The 20,976-nt window shown below is 36.1% G+C and overlaps 1 protein-coding gene across 5 annotated transcripts in view; it reads right to left on the minus strand.

The window, feature by feature from the left end:
* Positions 1–20,976, minus strand: part of NLGN1 (neuroligin 1) — a gene marked incomplete at both ends in the record, with an annotated part of 275,186 nt that overhangs the window by 168,871 nt on the left and 85,339 nt on the right. For 3 of the 5 annotated variants that reach the window (XM_079539489.1, XM_079539488.1, XM_079539487.1), the window contains 2 exons: positions 6,846–6,998; positions 15,496–15,555. In XM_079539489.1, the coding sequence (XP_079395615.1) occupies positions 6,846–6,998; positions 15,496–15,555 (213 nt within the window). The remainder of the gene's footprint in view (positions 1–6,845; positions 6,999–15,495; positions 15,556–20,976) is intronic. The other 2 variants (XM_079539490.1, XM_079539491.1) reach the window with 1 other exon arrangement.

Genomic DNA, 20,976 nt, shown 5'->3' on the forward strand with positions numbered 1-20,976 from the left:
GAGTGCTGTGTAGAAAATAACACATTTTGAACACACAAAACATTTGTAATATTGTAGATGAGAAGCCATGTGCAGGGATCAACGACAGTGTAAAAGTAATTTGGACAAATATTAGAGGAAAGTGCAGGTGCTACACATAACTAGATGGTAAGAATCACAGACTTCGTGTAGGATAATAGGGTCAAAGATTTTAATATTTTTTTTTCCTGAGGCAGTAAGATTTCCATAACTTGTCTTCAATGAACACTTTCCTATTTCACAATTATCAAGTTGAAGTTTATTATGAGTTCAAAGATTAATCTGGCAAAAATGAAATATCTTTATGATATGAATTAATAGCGATCACGGGAACTTATATTACCAAAAAGCAATTTCTCTTTAGAGCAATGACACAAACAGTTCTTATACCAAAACAAATAGTTTTAAAGTTTGTTATTTGTTATTTTTTGTTTACCAAAAAAGAAGCCTAATGACAAACATTAGAACAAACCTGTTAGTTAAAGGGTACCTGTACCAAGACAGAAACCTTTTCAGTGGCAAACAAAATAATGTCTTTGTGCCCTGAAAAATAAAGAAGCGAGTATATATTCATCTATCTAAGCAGATGGATAATGTCAATTTGTTGTGCTAGAAAAAGCACAAATAGAAAAGAAATGGCTTATTTTAAAAGTGCACTATATATTCAGGGTTCCCATTTCATAAATATCTTGCATGCTGTGCACTGCAGTTGACCCTTTAAATGTATCTAGTCAATAACCTATTGTTTACTTCAAGTTCATTTTGTCATTTTGATGGTACAGATTCAAGTGTGGCAATCTTCCTTTCTCTGCTTCACTGCATACATGACTCCCTTTGGCTGATACTAGCTCACAAAAAAGCCACTAAAATGTCATTAATTAGAGCTGGTTTGAGATCCAAATGCTAATTCTATTAGCAGATCTATGAAATTAGGACACTGTAAATCTAGATGAGTTGTGCTTGGGCCTCCTGCAATCTGTGTTGACCTGAGGTTACCTACTATATTAAATAAGAATTGTCTAATACATTTTTAGAATGCTATGTGTAAATCAGACCGTGTGAAGTATGTCACCAGAGGGAATAGAAAGCTGCAGCACGCTTTTTATCTTAGCCTGTTCTATTTATCCAGTATTAAATTTATCTGGAGTGCTGCATATGAAGAAACAGCGATGCTCAAGAATAAGGTGGGGTCAGATAAAACCTTCAGGACAAGTTCCCTTCTGTGTCACCTCAAAATGATAAAATTTCATCTACGAACAAGTTAGTATTTTTATATCTAATAGAAACTTGTTACGAAGCTGTCAAGGGTTCCCAAAAGTATTTATGAATCACATTCTCTGTATGTTCATCCAATTCAGAAAACTTAAATGAATGATTTTCAACTGCACATTTTCATGTGCTTTGCTATTAATTTCCCATCTTTACTTTCAGTGTAATGTACTTTTAATTAGGCAATAATATATAATTTTCAATCCATCTATCATTTCTACTCAAATATATTAGTAAAGAGAGAGTAGAAAAAGGCTCATCAGAGACCTCTTCGTGGTAAAGCAAAGCTGGAAGGAAATGCCATCTCCTGATAGTATCTTTAAGGTTTCATAAAAAGGTAATGGATGTGCTTGTCACAGTCACTAATGATCAAACATTTTCCCATTTTACTGGATATTAAATTGTGAACTGTAAAGGAAAACTTCATAGTCTAAGCCACACAGCCAAATAATCACAGCTTTTTTTTTTTCTTTTTTTTTTCCCCTCATGTCTAACTAACACAAACCTTCTTATTCCACCGTTACATAAACTGAATAGTTACTGTGACGTGGAGAGGTGAAGAGGCTTATTTCTGAGGGGCAAGACAGTTCAGCAGACTGCAGAACAGGCCACGGATTATACAGACAAAAAATGCCTAAATGTCAATGAAGCAATTTTTGAAAGGGTTATGTCTAAAGTTAATAGATATTTTTGAAAGCATCGATTGAGTGGGCCTGAAAACATATTTGAAAGATATCTTCTATTTAATAATTTCAGTACTATTACCATGATAGAAAAGGCAAGGCAAGAAAACAACAAAAACAAAACATTTTCTGATGGAAAAAGTACACAGTAAATGATTACCCCCCAAAAAAAAGAATCAAACAGTTTAACGAATTATATTAACACAGAATAAATCAGATCTAATTTGAAAGCACTGAAATAATTTAGTTTTCTATTCTGCTTAGGAAAGAAAACAAAAAGAAAACAAGACACTCTCCTCCCGTCAATCACAGTGGAACTAGACTCCTGAAATCATGGAATCATTTGAGTTGGAAGGGACCTGCAAAGGTCAGCTAGTCCAACTTCCCTGATAAATGGCCAGGTACTTCAAAATTGCTCTGATTTTTTTTTGCTGTGTGTGCTCATCCCTATGTTTGATCCTGCAAATGGTCAAATAAGTAGTTCTTCAATCCACGGGTAACGGCAGAAATGCAGGGCCTGGGACAAATTGCCCAACATGTACTGCAGGGCTGAGTCTGTATTTCATGTCACTCTTTTGCCTGTAACACATTGCTGCTTGACTCTATTATGTGAGGAGCAAAATATATTCTCAAGCCTATCTTCCAAACACAAGTATTCTAACATGCATCAACAAATAATGTAAAAGCATAATAAGACTCATCCTCCGTTCACTTCATTGTTCACAAAGCTCTTGGAGTTGCTAACAAAAGTAAGAAGCAACTTTTGCTGCAGTGTTTTTGCTTTGCTTTCCTTTGCTTCAGTATTTTATTTTACACAACTGCTTCAGCCCACCATAGCCATCTGACACAACAAACTATTGAAAAATTGAAGTTTAGGCTGAAGAACACAATAGGACTCTAAGAATAGCTCCTGTCAAAAGCTCTGTGCATAAGCAACAATTTTCTTGTTGTACTGCTTCAAATTGTGGGCAAACCAGGCTTTTATGTATTGAGAAGCACTGTACTTATGAGTCTCATTGATTTAAGTTCAATCATTGGCAAAATAAGGAATTAATATTTATGAGGATACCAGGCCTTTCAAACACAGTGCTACAGTAAAAGCGTAAATAATTACCAACTGTCATTAAAAGTAACAAATGGCCAAAAAAAAACCTTGGAATGACAGCTCACTGTTTCTGTGGGAAAAACCATTGCCTTGAAGAGGAAAAAATTGGGAAATTTAAAGCAGTGGTTTACTTAGAGATTCGTCTGAATTATTCTTCCATCTCTCAATTCAATTTAATCGTGAACTGCATTAAAAATGTTTTTCTTTCAGATCGATTAAAATCCAGTGGCCAAAAGATAATCAAAAGCAAGAAATAGAAATTAATAAAATGAATAAATGTGTATTCAGTTGGCATAAATCAGTTCACAACTTTCTCTTTCCTCTTGGAAACTTAAGCTAAAGGGGAAGAAGCCAATGCTGGCTTCTCCTTTTCAAAAGAAAGAACATAGGAAACAGCACTGGGGGTATTAAATCCATCTATCATGATCTTTGCCTGGATGTTAAATAAACTCTTTTTATAATCCCTTTACGTTTCTTTTATGAAATTTAAATAAAAAGCTCCTGCCTTTTTACCAGCTGGAGATATTTTAGATAAACATTTGAAAACTTAATTTAGTTGAGTTCAAAACCCAAATTTATCTTCAGATCTGTCTTTTCATAAAAATAAGCTATAAAACTATAAAAAATTTGCCTGCACCTACTTCTGTGCTGTCCTTCAAGGACATCAGACTACTCACTAGAAAAGATTGCTTGCACAAGACTCGCATTTAAAAAGATTGTAAAGAAGATATAAATAGTCTGTCTCCAATGGTTTCTTATTCAGTAGTCCCCAAGTTTCCAGGGCAAACAATTCTCTACTCCATCTCATCAATATCTAAGGAAAGATTCTAACAGACTTTCATTCTCAGACTTGCCTCAGACAAAGACAAAATTGGGTCAGAGAACTCTCAGGGTTTTTGTTTGGTTTATAAATGCACTTGCTCCACACTTCAATTTTTATTATTATCTTTACCAAAGACATTCCACTTCTAAGCATTCTAAAATTTTAGAAAGAAGTAAATCTTGCATCTCTATAAAATGTACTGCCTCAAGCAGATTAATCCACAGGACAAAGATTGTTTCAGCTCAGAATAAAAAGAAAATACTCTGAACTGTACCAAGAGCTGCCTGCTATGGACTTAATAGCAATAATGAAAAGAATCCAATATAATAGCATATCCTCCCTTCCCATCACTATCAGTTTGGACAAAATCTCTAAACATTTCCTTAACCGGATTTCTTGTTAAGAAATGTCACAGGGAGGATCCTGGTTAAACCAATGGCAGAATTCCTAAGACTCACATGGATCGTCTACGTTAAGGTATTCATCCACAAAGCCTGATGCAAGAAACCCAGCCATGAGAAATGGGAAGACAGGCCCTAAATCTTCTCCTGTGGAGAAAGAATCCCTATATTACCTTTCAAAGAAAGAATCCTTATATTATTTTCCCCATACAGCCATGCATTTTACACAGCAATGAAGTGACATCTAGTCTTCCCACAAGCAATGGACAGAGAAGCTGAATCTTATGGGATGTGAGTCAGGTATGGGAAGCTGAGAATTTGTCAGCTACGTATTTGTAAAAACGTGTCTTTTTTAATGCCACTGAAAAGAGTAATGTTCTGCTGTACCATTATGGACAAGCATTTCTGTACACTGATGAGTACAAGTTTGAAAACAAAAAAGCTGATATCTTGTGTGATTACACAAGAGTCCAACTCTGAGGCTATCTTACACAATTGTCTACACCCTAGGAAACACAAAGAAACCTGGAAAAAAAAAATGCAAACTGTGCAAATTTTGTTTTTTGATTGCCAGCATGTTTCTACACTGCCCATCTAGAGATATGTAACCATTATTTATTGTATACCTGGCAGATGGCATTGTACCAGAAACAAAATACCTGACTTTTATATATAGTTAAAAAATACATTTATTTTACTAAGAAAGCACTACAAACTTGATAAAGGATTATTTTAGTTGGTTTGAAAGTAGTCTTAAGTATACATGCCAAACACCAGATTCTGCTGTGAGTTTCAGAAGTTTTACTGCAGTAGGTCCCACTTGAAGGAAAAGTGACATTCTGCTCCCTGAAAGCTCTGTAAAGAGCACAAAGTTCAAAGAAGCACAAAAGCACAAACACAAATGGAAACCTCCCAGGCTCAGTAAGATGTTAGCAGTGGGTTACCTCAGGGATCCAAAAGGAAAAGCCATTACTGTTACAAAGAAATTCTCATCTTTCAAGCAATGAGCACTTTCTAACACTGCAACTGCCAGTAAATTTAGGAACCAGACTATATAATTTATTAAAACAAACAATTCCTTCAGATGACGGCGACTATATTACTGAACAGAGTACCCTTCTGGTATAAAATACACATAAATGTTTGAAATATGAAGGACAAGCACACTTCTTTGTGTATAGTCACAGATTACAGATTAATAACCACAGCACTAATATATGCCCAAGGACTCAAAGTAAAATGGGAGACAAACATGAAAAATATCAGTATTTTCTTCCTTAAAGAAGTACATCACAAATGAAACCTCCAGCCAGATGCTAAGGAGATAAGTCCAGCAACAGTCATTTTTCTGATTGTTTTGGAATATATTCCATCCTTGTAAAAGGCAACTACCATAGATTAGGTCTTCAAAATCTAAGTCAAAATCCATTCCTGGTAAAAAATAAACTGTTTCCAGATAGCAAATTTTAATACACATGGCACCACCGGAGATTAATTGCAGAGATGATAAAGCAGGAAAAAAAAAAACAAATCAATCATTATGCTAATTGATTTCAAAACAGAAATAAACCAAGTGCTGATGAAATAAAATGACCATACAAAAGAAGAACAGAGTAGCAGACCTTGCTGTTGCCCACAAACTGAAAATAGAGTTCACTGATCTTCAGAACCAACTTGCTGCTCTGAATGACACCCGGCTTATCAACCTACTTCAGATGTTACAGGGAACCTATGCAAGTACTGCAAAATTACTCTCCTGACTTTTGAAATATCCGAGAATTGAAACCCTACCTGCAGAAGCCTTAGCAAGTAACACTGCAGTAGAACACGCAGAACAAAACAAACAATCATATCATTGCCATAAGACCTGTCAGACTTTTATCACATCTGTGGCCGTGGTGAACAAATAACAAAGTACATTTTTTAGAAATACAACCAACCAGAGACATACCAGTCAAGTCTACCAGCAGCATCAGCATATCCTATTCACTGCATTTGAAACAATCAGAAATAACTCTATTACTCTACAATTTGGTTTAGAAAAGAAGTATTGGAGTTAATTGAATTCTAACCACAACTCATTTTAAAACCACAACGGAACTCAAAACAAATAGGTGTACAGTGTAACTCTTACTAAATAATATTTTGATAAAGTTCTTAGTGTTTTCAAAGCATGAAAAAAATTTGTTAACCAAAACTTAATCACTTCCAACAGAAAACATTATTGTCTATGACTTAACTTATATATATATAACTAATTCACCTATCTATGAAGTAAAGCATTGCCACTATTCACAGAAAACAAGATCTGGTCTGAACAACTCAGCAATGGAAACAGCTGCTTGATATCACTAAATGCAAACCAAACAACACAAATAATACTTGCAATGCCATTTATCTCATCCTCTTTTTTTTCTTTTTGACAAATTTGTAAACCAAAGGAAACAGTATCAATAATTTTTTTTTTTTTTTGAAGAGTACACTCATATATAACAAGAATCACATTACACACACGAGGGATTAATGGAAATCTGAAAGCTTCTTACCAAGTACCCCAAGGCGGTAGTTGACTGTGATGACTATCACATTCCCATAACTTGCTAGAACACTGCCATCATACAAATTTCCAGTGCCTTCCATGTAGGACCCTCCATGTATATACACCATCACAGGCTTAGGTCCCCCACTGTCCCGAATGTCTGGAAAAAATATTAAAACACATTTTATCTCAAGAAAGCATCAAAAAAAGATGCATGCAATATTTACTTATTTACTTATTTAGTGAGGTTATTTTTCTTGAAGTGTTTCTCAAGCAACATCTTGACATAAGAAAATGGGCAGGTGACATCAGTGTTTCCTTGAGTCTTGCAAACTTATAACTAGAGTTCATATTTTTGAAACACTCATTGGCATCAGTAAAGCAGAAAGGGATTGAAAATGGTAACACTTGCTCAAATGCAATGGGACTGTGCTCTGATTGTGTTTCTGCAGAACTGGATGTAAAATGTGTATTAATGCCACTATGAGCACATTTCTGCATAGCCTGAACATTTCAGAAAATCTCAGCCCATCCTTCTGCTCTCTTAGCTGAAGGCAGTCCATCATATTAAGATAAAAAAAGCTTTCTCCTCGTATACTTACAACTTCCAGTGTGACAAATCAATAATTTATAAATTACAAATTCTTTATAAACATATAAGTTAGCTGTCTTGATAGTTCTGAAGCCCAAAATTTTAGAAATTACTTGGAAGCTGTTTAAGACTAAGACATCAGACACACGTTATATAACCTAAGTAGGCTGATGGTTAAGGAGAGTGGGTACTTCTTAATTTGCTGAACTGTGGCACGGACTTTATGCCACACTTGAAAGGGATGACCCTGCACTCAAACAAAAAGCAAGTTTCCTAACTGTGACACTGAACTCAAGCAACAATTTTAATTCTTAGTAGCTCTACCGTTCTCTCAGAAAATTAGATACTGACACATCTTTTGAGGTTTCCTTTTGATGAGGACATTGATTTGGGTATCATTTCCCCCTCAAATTGTGTGATTTTCAGATAGGTGCATTCACTCAGGACGTCTTGAATATCTGAAAACTTGAATCACCTCTGCTTCTTGTGAGGACTGCTGTTAAGCACCAACTTAAAGAAACTGTTAACTGAGAACTGGTGGAATAACATTTGCTTTTAAAGGTTTATTTTTCTTTGATTGGGAAGAAAAAAACTAAAATGCAACCTTATAGTTTTCATTTGTCTGGATTAAACTGTAGTTTGAGCTAATTTACTAGCTGAGTCTTTTCCCCCATCTGACATAAACTCTAATATTCCATTCTAACAGTCCTTAAAAATAAAGGCAATAACAAGAGAGCACATGAAAACTTCCCAACGAGGAACTGCAGTGCATATTCTGGTTCAAATATGTTTCTGTCATTATGTGAGCATTCAAGTGAATTCCCTGATTACTCACTTCAGCATTTGAAAAAATCTCAAATGTATTGTTGATTCCTTCAATTTGGATGAATCTTATTTAAGATTCTACTAGGTAAGATCACTCTAGACTTACAGGAATTGTTCTGAAGCACTGTAAGGATAACTAGGGAAGGGCAGTTAAACTAAAAGCCGTGCTTTTAAAATTTGCTGGAAAAGATCAGCACAGATGTGTCTGTTCATAGAAAGCCAGGTGCTACCATTATTTTGATATTGATTGTAATTTGAAGAAAATGCCAGAACGGTCAAGATCAGAAATTGGATCTTCGATATTAGAAGTATTAGAACAATCATTTATTCAAAACCGAAAGGATGATGAAAGGTTGTACATGAAATTGCTTAGGTTGCTTTCCTGACTCAAGCACACAGTAAGGGCCCTCCAGCAAGCAATTTTCAGACTGCAGTGCTACAGTTACTTCTCTTCAGTATCCATAGGACAGAACTGTAAACTCCCAATGTTTAAAATCTACACTAAGGAAGAAGTATTTTGAAATTCCCACACTGTTTTCAGTAGATAGCATGCTCATAGCCTGTGCCTTTTTTTTATTATTGCTATTATTTGGAACAACTATGGAAGCAATAATAAATTATTAATCTGAAATCATTGTCTGACTGTTCCCAGCAGAAACTGTACACACTTAATTGTATGCTTGGTGGTAGCACAGGGGGAGACTGTCTCAGAATTCTTCTTTAATTAAAATTACATAGAATTACAGAGCACCAACTGTGAACGGTAATGAAATGTTGGTAGCACTGGTCTGTTTATCTGCGAAATAATACTGGGATATTTAGAAAAGAATGGGTGCCTTTCTTCTGAGAAATGCACGCAGTCAGGACTAAAATCAGACAAAATTTACTCTAAATTCTGCCTGCGCCATATTTTCGTTATCCCAGTACTACTATGTTTGTAAACGTTACATGCAGATAAAGAAATAATTTTCAACTCAAAGAGATCACTGCAGTTCTTCGTGCTCATGTTGTTCAGGAGTAGTCTGCTAACTACAGTTATATTTTCTCACACACATTAATAATAGATGCTCATGGAATTAGATGAGCAGTTATTCATGGAAGTAGCTTGCTCTCAACAGGCCTAAATAACTGGGGTGCATTTTATTATTATTTTACTATATATATATAAATAATAATTATATTATTATAAAAAGATATGTTTTATAATAGCAATAATAAAAGAAAAGGCACAGTCTATGAGCATGCCATCTCCTGAAAACAGTGTGGGAATTTTAAAATACTTCTTCCTTCCTTTAGATTAAGATACAATTTAATTTAGTTGTGGACAGCACATTTTATGAAGTGCTGCTTTAAACAAGACACAAGTAATTTAGAGACACACAGTAGTAGCACTGTCCAAGACGCTTCTCAAATTCAACTCTTCTGTTTTTATTCACCAGAAGATAAGTTTTGATTGCAATGATTTGTTTGGCTTTAAAGCGCTACTTTATAAAACATACAAGTAGGTCTTACGATATTGCTGTGAATGATCTTATTTATATGCTGTATACATTAACTTTCTTATTATGATTTCCATCATCTCTCCTCTGTACCTTTCTAATGTTTGTTGCAACTGCTTTTTATGCCAGCTCTTAATTACATTGCAGGCAATTTAGGAACGGGGCTACTCTTTATTCTGTGTTTGTTATATCACACAACAGGGAACTGGGTCTGACTGTGAATATTGGCCACGACTGTCATATATAACAAAACATAATTACACATGCAGTCATTTGAAGCTCATGTGAGTTGGCCACATGACTTAAGTATAATTTGCAGAAAACAACCAAAACAGGAAAGGAAGAAACCTCATTGGGATACAGCTCACAACAACAAGCAGTTTACTGTAGGTGTCATGAGCAGTATTTGCTAAATGAAAACTTGGAATTTTCTAAAAAAATTTCATTTCTAAATCAAAATTGTGAAATTGTGATGCAGACTTCCAAGTAACCTTTTCATGGTTTTTGGAACCTGAAATAACACCGAAGCAGTGGATGACTTATAAGTAGGTTACTGTAAAACCTACATATTCCTCACACAGATCAGAGTTGGATAAAAGTGGTGCACTTTCACAAACGTTCTTCCTATAAGATTTAATGGAGCATAGTACCAATCAGTGCAATACTTCTGATTGTTTAAAAGCCTATTGAAAGTATGCAGTCCTGTAGTTCAAATCCATCAAATGCCTCATAGATGCATGCTATAAATTAGTAAGTGCCCTCATCAATATTAATATGTAAACATCCAATTAATGTTATATTTTAAACCTGTGATATTAACTAGGTGGCCTGAGACTTCTAAAACATCTGTTGAACTTCTGGTAGGGATGCAGTGAAAGTTTCAGCCCTATTTCATATGTTAAAAGACTGCCTCTACCCCTCAAGTTTGAGCTAAATATTAACAACTCTTTTTCTTCCATTTATTTTTGTATCTGTGAAAGGATCATTGGGGGTACCCTGGAATGCCTAATTACACTTGCCTGAAAGAAAGGGATTTGAGTTCCTGATGGAGGTCGATGAAAAACATATTTCTCTTGCAATGTAAAAAAAAAAAGGGACAGAATTTTTGAAGGCTGCTACAGGTATGCATGTGGAGCATGTTCAAATTACAGTGGGATCTCAATGGCCAGCTAAATAGCAATTTTAAGCTGTTAAAGGATGGCTAGAAATGCAAAAGCTCAGACTCTTCACTGTACAAGCAATACTCAACACTGATAAAAATATAGCAGAACCCCAAGAGGTCCTTAAACTAAAGGTCTGTCAAAATTTTTACTATGCTTTTTTTCAAGTGTTAGCATCACTAGAATTCATCATCTGAATTGAGCTTCTCTGTGTAAATGGAAAATAACATTGCCAAAATTTAATATGCAAATAACATGAGAATCTGTACATAGGAGTCAGAATTTGTGCTACTCCTGCCTGGATGGAACTCATTAGAGGCCATAATTATAGTTGGAACTTGTGGTTGCTTTGTGAGGTAAATGAATGTGTTCTGCTGTTTACTGATCTCTGAAGTCCAAAAATGTACAACTAGAGCCAGAAGGAAAGATTGTTTCTCTCCCCATTTCTTACCATGACAGCTGAAAGCAGACAAAAAGCTAAACTTAGCAACCTAGTCTATTTTAATACTAATAGAGCAATAGGATTTTCTGGAAAAGATCCTGATTTCTGAAACGCTTTCTTCTCCTGTGCCAGTGAAGCCACAGTCTGTTAAGCATATGAAGGAAATTGCAGATGGATTTTGCATCATTAGCAATTTAAAATTGAAGAGAGAATTTTGTTTTTGATTTAAAACATGCTCTGGACCAAGAACTTCCTTCATTCTATGAAGTTCAATGGCCCCTGTAAGGCAGAGCATCACACTAAATGATCAGAATGATCACAGTTACAGCCTGTGAACAAACAGCAACATCTGTTCCCAATCTGTCTCCTATTTCACAGGAGGGATTGGAACGGAGAAGGGAAGAATAGCTGCATCTAGCAATTACACTGCAGCCTTCACTTCGAGGCATGCACTGACAGTTCCCTGCTTTGCTGTGGACATGGCATCTGCATTCTTCACAATGTCTGTATTCCTCATTTCTAAAAATGGAATAATAGCATTCCTCTATCTCAGAAGAATGTTGTGACAGTGAATACATTAAAAATTGAGATGCTCAGATAACACTGGGGACTAAATAAGGATCTAAGATTGACAGACTGATTTTCTAAGTAATGTGTGGTTGACAGAATGGTGGATGAGAAGAATTCATTTGTGAGCAATTCTTCATGGATATTTAATACTGCACTAACTACTTAGAAGTCCAGTCGTGATCACTGAGTATGTAGTCTGATTAATAACTTGTGTTGCTGTATTAAGTCATGCTAGGAATTTTAGCATACAGGAAATAAGAGTGCATAAAGAGCTTCTTTTTTTTCCTCCTGTAGCCATATTAAATGAAGTCAAAGTATTGCTTTACAAAAATTAAGACTGGTAGAAATATATTAGCATTACCCAGATATTCTGCTTTATGGCTTAAGCCAAACTTCTCCTCAGACTGTGTGCACGCACGAGGAAGGTGCTGTTTATTCAACTGCTGAATGATTTACATTTTGCTTCCACGCTAGATCTTGCTTACCTGAATGTCAGCAAATAGGCAAATCTACCACTGCTATAAAAATTCAAAGATGCTCACTGGCTGCAGGGTCTTTTTGCCACTCATATTCTTGGTGCCTGCCCAAGTAATTCAATGTTTATTGAACAGGTAAGCAATCCCATGGAAGGGTTGCACAAACCAGAATGCTATCAGACTGGGAGAAAAAGCATATTCATATAACTTGACTGTGCACACATTTTACATTGGTAAAATCTGAAAACACCTAAAACACCTTCATTTTTTTAAACAGCAAATTTGCAGATCATTAGCTGGTAATGTGCACTACTGCCTTTGGGTCTTTTCAAAACAAAAATGAAAAATGATCTAATTAAGCCTGGTCCACTGGTTGCAGCACATAGCAGAGATCCATGTTTGATTGCTGATTCCAGCGCTTGTGCTGACAAGGTTTGGCCAGGAATACTGGTAGTGACTCGTGGCAGACAGGAGTAGGATTATTGAACACTGTTCTAAAATGAAATCTTCTGATCAAACTCTGATGCATGAATGACACAACATAGCATACTTTCCAGGCATTTGAGCCAAGGAGCTGCTATGAGAGATTTTTCATGGAGAAAGGCTTACAACAAATGTAAGTGGGAGCTCTGAAATTCCTAAGTAATACAGAAACCATCCTGGGCATTTTAAATATAATTGGACATCTGCTTATGTAGCTTGAATTCTGTGGCTATGTGAGACCGTCCTTCTCACCATGCAAGCCAGGTCTCCCAATTCCAACTACATCATTAATTCAGCTTTTTTTTTCCAGTATCACAACTGAACTTTTAATCAATATAAAAATGTATCATACTGCAAAAGGAAAAGTGTTTAATGGGCAGATCAGAAATCTAGACAAGTAAGGTGGCTCTGTACTTCCTTTCTCTTTCCTCATACTCATATCCAAATACACGATAGGTAGTTTGTGAACTCCTCAGTTCTGAGCTCCAGTGCAGAAAACAGGTTCACAAAACACGGGGCATCCAATGCAACTCCTCCCCTGAGAGACAGTGAAACGCTGTGCCTCAGCACACAAGGTTTCTACTAACCTAGCAGACATTCCCAGCAGCCTTCAGCATCTATTGGTCATAAAAATTGAAGCTTGCCCTGTCTCTTTGTGACTCTTGGAAGTAGCAAACATCTAATTAATGCTCACATTCTTCTATTGGCATGGAAAGGAGAACAAAACTGCCACTTGTATGCCAGAGAAAATTAATCCCAGTCCCATAAAATAGAGATTTATTAATGTTGTAAATGTGTTTTTTCCCTCCAGTTTGACTGCTGTGCTCTTACAGCTCTCTCTCTCCTACAGCTGTCGATGTGGGATTTGGGTTTTCTCTGACATGGATGCCAGCTCTCCAAAGACCGAGATCCCTACTCTCATTTGACTGTGTGTTAAACTGCTTTCTGATAGCAGCCACTGCTGAATTTTAGCAAACTGTTTTAGTAATATCCTGTGAGAGTGTCTACTTAGACACCGGCTCAACAAATGTTAAGGCATTAGCATCTGTCCTGGCAGCAATACAGCAAATTAGGAGAGCCATTAAGGTTCACTTGATGAATAAACTAGGTTTCAAACCGTTTCTTGAAACATACTGTTAAAACAAGACAGACTCACTCTTACAGTGGCTAATCCAATGTAACGTTTCATAGAGAATTCACAAGAATATCTTCTGCCATGCTTTGTCATGAACTAATGTAAAAATGACTCGGACTCATAGAGCTAAATGGATCTCAATTGCCATACTCAGTTCTGAATAGCGTGAGAGCTTTCAGATGAGGTTTTCAATTAGGTCTTCTTTCAAATCTTTGGCCACCTGGTGGCCTTTTATTTACATACTTAACTTGCACTTTAGAAGAGGATTAAGGAAAATGAAAGAAGTTTGTGAGTTTACACGTAAAGTCTGTTCTGTTATTGGCTAAGAAACTGAATGCTCATAGTTCCCTTCCTTGATCATTTGTGATAAGACCAAAACAGTTAATGTACTCTATGATTAAAATCTTATTAAGAGCTTTACTGTTTACAAATTAGGCTTCATTGTAATATCCGGCCAAAAAAGAAATGTTAACAGAGAAACAAATAGAAACTACCAGGCTCATGTGTGCTTTACTCATTGACCATAAAAAATATCAAGTACGTGCTTAAGATTCAGAACTTTGAAATAAATCTAATTGAAAGGAGGAGACCGCTGAGGAGATAGAGCCCCTTGTTACCATTTTCACTGCCTTGAACAAAAATCAAATCTGCTCAGCTTATAACAGATAGAATTCATAAACAGAATTGTATGTTTGACATTTCAAAGTTTTGATATTACTTGGTAATAGGGATTCTAAGGAACACAAGCAGATAGTTATCTTTGTATACTTGCAGAAAACAGATGGGATCAGATTCCTTTAGATGACATCAGCTTAGCTCCACTGAATTCACAGTTGCTGTGCAGAGCCTCACCAACTGCAAGTACTGCAGCTGCTCCAGGGCTGCCCCTCTTCCACAGGAGGTGGGGCAGTCATGCAATTACTTGCATTTGTTCAGGTCACCATAAATGCAGAAGGTTTTGTATTTGGGGAGATTCAGTTGCTTAAGAGACACTTTTTAAGTTTTCTGTATTTTTCCTCTTATGAACAAAATATTTGATAAGTTTATCAAACTGATATCAGTCAGTGAAAAAAAAAAAGAAACATCTTTTTACTTGGTGAAATACATAGGGTTAGAAAACATGCAAAAAGGTGTACAGAGAAACTTTAAAAGAGTGTTAGTTCAAATAGAATGGACAAAATTGAGTCAAAAGGTGGAATGCAACATATCAAAAGTCCATTTCAAGAAAACAAAAAACCCTCTGCTTTAAATATTGTTACTGTTTTGTATCAAAACGTAGAACTTAATGACATTTTCTTTTAAAAAATGTAAAATATATATATATATGTATAACAACAAGCAAGAAGACAAAACACATCAAAAATGGGAATAAAAAAAAAACTCTTCAAAAGAAGACAAGAAGTCAAAAAAAGAGGGGAGAAAAAAGATTTTCAGGGATCCTTGTCATGCAAATCAGTTTGGCGGCAAAAAAATACCTTCATCTTCAGCACCGTCATTATCACCTAAATCATCTGTCTGTTTCTTTGTAAGGGGACCTAGGATTGAGAACGGAGACAATGGAGGAAAAAAGACAATTCAAGAATATACAAGACTGAGGAAAAAAAACAATGATATTAAATTCCCATGGACGTTTCAAGAAAAGCATTTGCAAGGAGGGAAATCTTAGTTTCTAACAACCAATTTTTCATTAAGTTTTTAAATATTACTGCAAAACCTTCCCTAGGGGTATGGCTATTAGAAACAACTAGCACACGAAATCAAAGCGTGCCCAGTGCTTTATTTTTGTCAAATGAAGAATCAAAGCTTGTTTACTAAAAGCATACCCACTCTAATAAACTATAAATAAGCACTTACATTTCTTATTAAGAATAATGGAGACAAATGTAAAATTATCTTTCATTTGATACAATGAGGTAGCTAATAAACATCTGCTTTTTTTTTTTTTTTCTCTCCTTTTTGATACATTTATTACATTCTCATTTTAAGGGAACTGTAGTTTCCCTTGAAACCTTTGACCACCTGCTGAGATATCTGTGAAGAACCATGAAAATCCATATGTAAAGTCAAAACAAATGTGAAATCCAAGACCGACTGAAAACAAAGATTTTTGCCATTGATTTCAATGGGGCCAGGGTTTCACCACAGTACCCAGAAGTTACACTGAGTGTGGAATTGCACTTCTAGCTTGGGCAGAATGCACTCTATAATAATTTCTTATTTCCATAAATAGTTCACAACACCATTTTTTTCATGCCCAGCACTATATCATTAACAAGTCTTAATAGATTCATCACATTTTCCAGTGGGAAAAATGCCCATGCTTTTACTGAGTAATAAAAATATACACCAGAAGGAAAGTCAAAGGCCATTTTGAAAATATTTCCACGTCATATTTTACACACTTATGCACAAACACAAGACAGTTGGAACTCAGCATTATCTTTCCTTTTTTTTCTCTTTTTTTTTTTCAGAGCTCTCATTTCCATGACATTCTGTAATTTGCATGCAAAAAAGCAATCAGTACAAACACAGGACTAAGTAACGAAAAAAAAAAAAAGCCAGCCAAGCACAGAGTTGAAAACAAGAACCATCTCATGCATAAAATAGCAATAGACAAAAACACCAACAAAAAAAGATGAACGGTATGTGCTGATATTTGCAGTAGATGTAGGCAAGAGACATGCATTAAATCTGAGCACCATTGTTATAACATTTGCACTGAAGAAGCTCTTCTTTTACAGGATATTAGTCATTCAGCAGTAAACTTGTAGGTCTTTGGTGAAATACTATGTATTTGAGTGATGCATTTAAAAAAAAATAAAAAATGTTCGTACCGGGTGCATGGATTTGAGAAACAGAAACAACCCATGAAGCACCATGAGATTTTAGCTGCGAATTTAGGAGCTGGACCATGTTACTGAGAACCAAAACTCAATACCTCAATTACTGCATCAGCCAGAAGTATCGCTTTAAACTTATTCTAAATACAGAATCACTAGAATTACACACGAGAAATTAAACACAAGCATTTTCATAGTTACAACTGCAACAACCATTCTGCAGTGAGCACAATAGCTTTTTGTACCAGAAGCCCTGATTGTAATCCTTACAATATACGGTGTCTAGATACCATGATCGTATCTGAATACACACATTCAAATGACTTGTTGCCCATTATTCTCATAGCACAGCAACTTACTTCCAAAAGAATAAAACTACGAAAGCAAAACATGCGTGCAAAGAATAATTATTTCATGGTGGGTTTTCAGGTATGGGAAGAATTAGCTTAAAATTCTTAGAGCTGTGCATTTAACTGCAATGGAGAACCGAGCACAGCCGAACATATACACACACAAATCATGTACATGGTTTCTATATTAATTTTTTAAAGGTCTCCAGAAAGGAATAAAGTAGAATCTGGAAGGGCAAACAGCATACAGTTCTCCAAATAACTTGCACAGAAAGGAGCTATTTCTTTTCTGGATGAAACCACAACTGGTATTACTTTTAAAAAATATGTACATAACTGGCCTTTATGGCTCCAAATCTCAACAACAGTTGCACAGAGCATTAAATATAGAATCATTAAGGTTGGAAAAGACCTCTAAGTTTATCTAGTCAAATCTTCAACAAGTAACACAAAGAACCAATCTCATACTATGACTTTCACCATACAGTGAAACATTATTTGGATTAGAAAAATAATCAGGCTGATTTTATTATTTATACAGTTCTGAGCTTCTGTGAAAGTATAAATTCAAGCCACCTTCCTTATCATCGTGCCACAATACACACCGTACCCAGATCCTTTCTCAAAGGGACTACCTGAGCTATGTTTAAGATGTCACAGGTTAAACCTGCTTTCTTCTTTCTCTCTGCCTCACAGAGAAAGGGAGAAGAATCTCTGCAGTTGACCACTGTGTGTTCGCAGGCGGCTTTCCTTTGCTCGAAATGAAGGAAGTATCATAACTCCTGCCCACTTAACGGAAGAGTAATTATGTGCTCAGAAATAATTAAAGTCCAGCCATACTAATACTGTTTCTTATCACTCCCTCTGATGAAGGACTAATGTACTTTAGCTCCTAAATACATTAAAGCTGATTATAAATTCTTGATTCAGCAGAAATTAGCTGTGGCCTTTTAGTCCAGATGCGCATGGGAGGAATGGAAGTTGGGATGTCATTAGCTTCTTGGCCTTGGAAAGCTGTTCATGGTAAGAAGTGATAGTGGAAGTTGACACCATTTTGCAAAACAACAGAACAAATCTCCTAGACTTAATACATCTCTTCTTTTGTGTATAGCTATTATTTGGGCCAAAGAGTTCTCCTTTAGTAATGAGAAAAGTCAGAACAAGTAAAGGACCTTTTATATTAGGTTAAGTAGATGCTTGGGATCTAGCAATTTAGAAATCACCACAGTAATAATCATCCTTTGAGCTCAGGTGTCTGTTCAACAGAAAGGGAAAGAGGTGAGATTATGGAACACTGCTGAAAGAAGAGCTATTAGAACAATTCACTGAATGGACTGCAACTCCATGGAACTTCTTAGTGCGCACCTTAAAAGATTAGAGACGCACATATGATCTTAAATAAGCAGCTTCTTGGATATTTCTTCATTCGTTTGGTTTAATTTAAAATTGAAGTGATCTCAAGTGAAGCCACCTTGCCTTTTTAGGCACTGCTCAGATTGAAGTACAAATCCTCTGTTACTCAAACTACCTTCTTTGTGCAAGCCCTCCAGGTGAACAAAAAAAAACCATCAGTGCTGAATTATCCACCTATCAGATATTAGCTGAAGCGCAATGATGTGTTTTACCTATGTTCTAGGTAAAAATAATTTAAAAGAAAATGATGAATTATAATTAACAGTCAGATCTCAGCATTTTTAGTGAAGAAAATTAAAAAAAAAAAATCCAAGTCTTATATGTTGAAATTAAAACGTAACTATGTAATAGTTTTTCTTATAAAGGTAATGACAAACTGGAAAGATGCAGCACAATAATCATCTGATGAATAATATTATATCATTATCTTCTTTCATTTGAAAATTATAAAGCTGCCAGCAGAAGGAAAAGAACTAGAATACTTAACAGAAATGATATTTAGATGTACAAATGGCAGTTAGGTCTAATGGCAAAACTAAACTGAAAAAAATCTCTGCCATCATAATTTATTGCAATAGACAAAATAATCCACCTTATATTGTCGCTTATTGTCTTGCTTTCACCACACACTCCCTTCTTTCCTTACTTCTTCCTGTAAACTCCTTGTATTTGCATAATGCACTTATCTGTAGAACTATCAGCAGGGCAAAGCTCTGGTTGTCTTTGCTTTTTGATGATAACATTTGCACTCATGTTTTAACAACAAATGACAGCACAAACCTCAATCATTTCACCTCTTACTACCTGATTCGTGATGACAATCAAGTATTGTAATTAGAGCTACAAGTAACTCAAATTTGCATCTACAAGTGAATGACAGGTGCAAATTGAACCCGTAAAAAGGTTGCCAACTTTCTTCGAAAATTTAAATGTATAAATGCTTTGTCACTAAAGGAGGTATTCTGACACTTCAAGACTAAGTCCTGCTGTGTCTTTTATAAAGCATACTGCTGAAGTGTCACACAAAGAATGTTTAATCCTAAACCCTTTTATTCACAAGATTAATCACACTAGCTGGATCTTGATTTCCCTTAAATCTGAAGGAACTTAATTACTGAACAGCAAATTAGTATGAATTTAAATGATATAAAAATCCATGACAGTGGATAACATTTCACTTCTCTGCTTCCTTTTTTAGACGCAGTCCAAAACTCAATGGATTCTCCGAGGCAAAGCCACTTTCTGTTCACATATCCCATATGGAAAACCGAAATGAAACTTCATTTCAGGCTTTAAATCCCATTCCCTTTCCCACTCTACGAATCTCATACCCTTTCTTGGTGGCTTTTGTTAAGTGACACGCCTTACATGGAGTCATGCAGCACTACTAGAGAAGAAGGCAGGATAAGTACAGATCACTGCCAGAGCCGCAGCGCCCCGTGGCCCAAACACTCAGCCCACAAACTCAGCTCTGAAGCAGCACACAGCGTATCGGCCGGCTGTCTGCCCGCACTGAGCAGCCCTACAGAGCAGCTTTGCTTCACCTCACCCTGCACAGCAGCACACACCACCCGTGAAGTTTGTCAGCACTTTTTTCCTAACAAAGTACAAAGCTGGTGTCCTAGATGAGTTATCCGCTAATCCTTACACGTTTGCATTGTAAAACTCAGATTGCACTGAGTTCAGTACCCTTAGTGGAAGGAAGAAGCAATTCAGAGAAGAGCTGACAGCCTGATAATTATTCCAGACACATACTGATTTCTGTTCTAGAGGAAAAAAAAGAAGAAGAAAAAAAAAGGTTACATTGGAATAAGAAGAGGGAAAGCTATTTGTTTGTCTTTCCAGTGGAATAAGGAGAGGAACAGGCACCTGTGTGAAGCTGCAGCTGTTCCTCCCATTGGGATTACCTGCGAGCAAAAAGATGCCTCAAACAGGCTGGGACTCTACTGACCAGCACTGACAGAGAAAAATAAAACTCCGGTGTTTGACAAGAAACCCTGCAGGTGGAACGCATCCAGAGGATGGAGGGGGGAAAGTAGCAGACATGAAGAATGAAATCCCTAACTGTCATACAGCAGTTATCATCAGCATTCACCACTCTTGTGCAACCTCACCAACCTGTATCACGGCCGTGCAGCTTTTAACATTTCACTGGTATTAATAATTCATGTTGTTTAACAGACATTCCAGGGTGACACACCACTATAATGAATTGAATGCAACATTACACAGCTGCTCCACCATCTGAACTTCAAGATCATAAATCAATTTTCTCTCTCGATAGGTAATGACTACAATTCAGATCCTAACGAAGACTCATGCACATGTTTAACTTTAAGCTGCTGGGTAAATT

Source organism: Tetrao urogallus (genome assembly GCF_951394365.1).
Source record: "Tetrao urogallus genome assembly, chromosome: 9".
NCBI lineage: Eukaryota > Metazoa > Chordata > Aves > Galliformes > Phasianidae > Tetrao > Tetrao urogallus.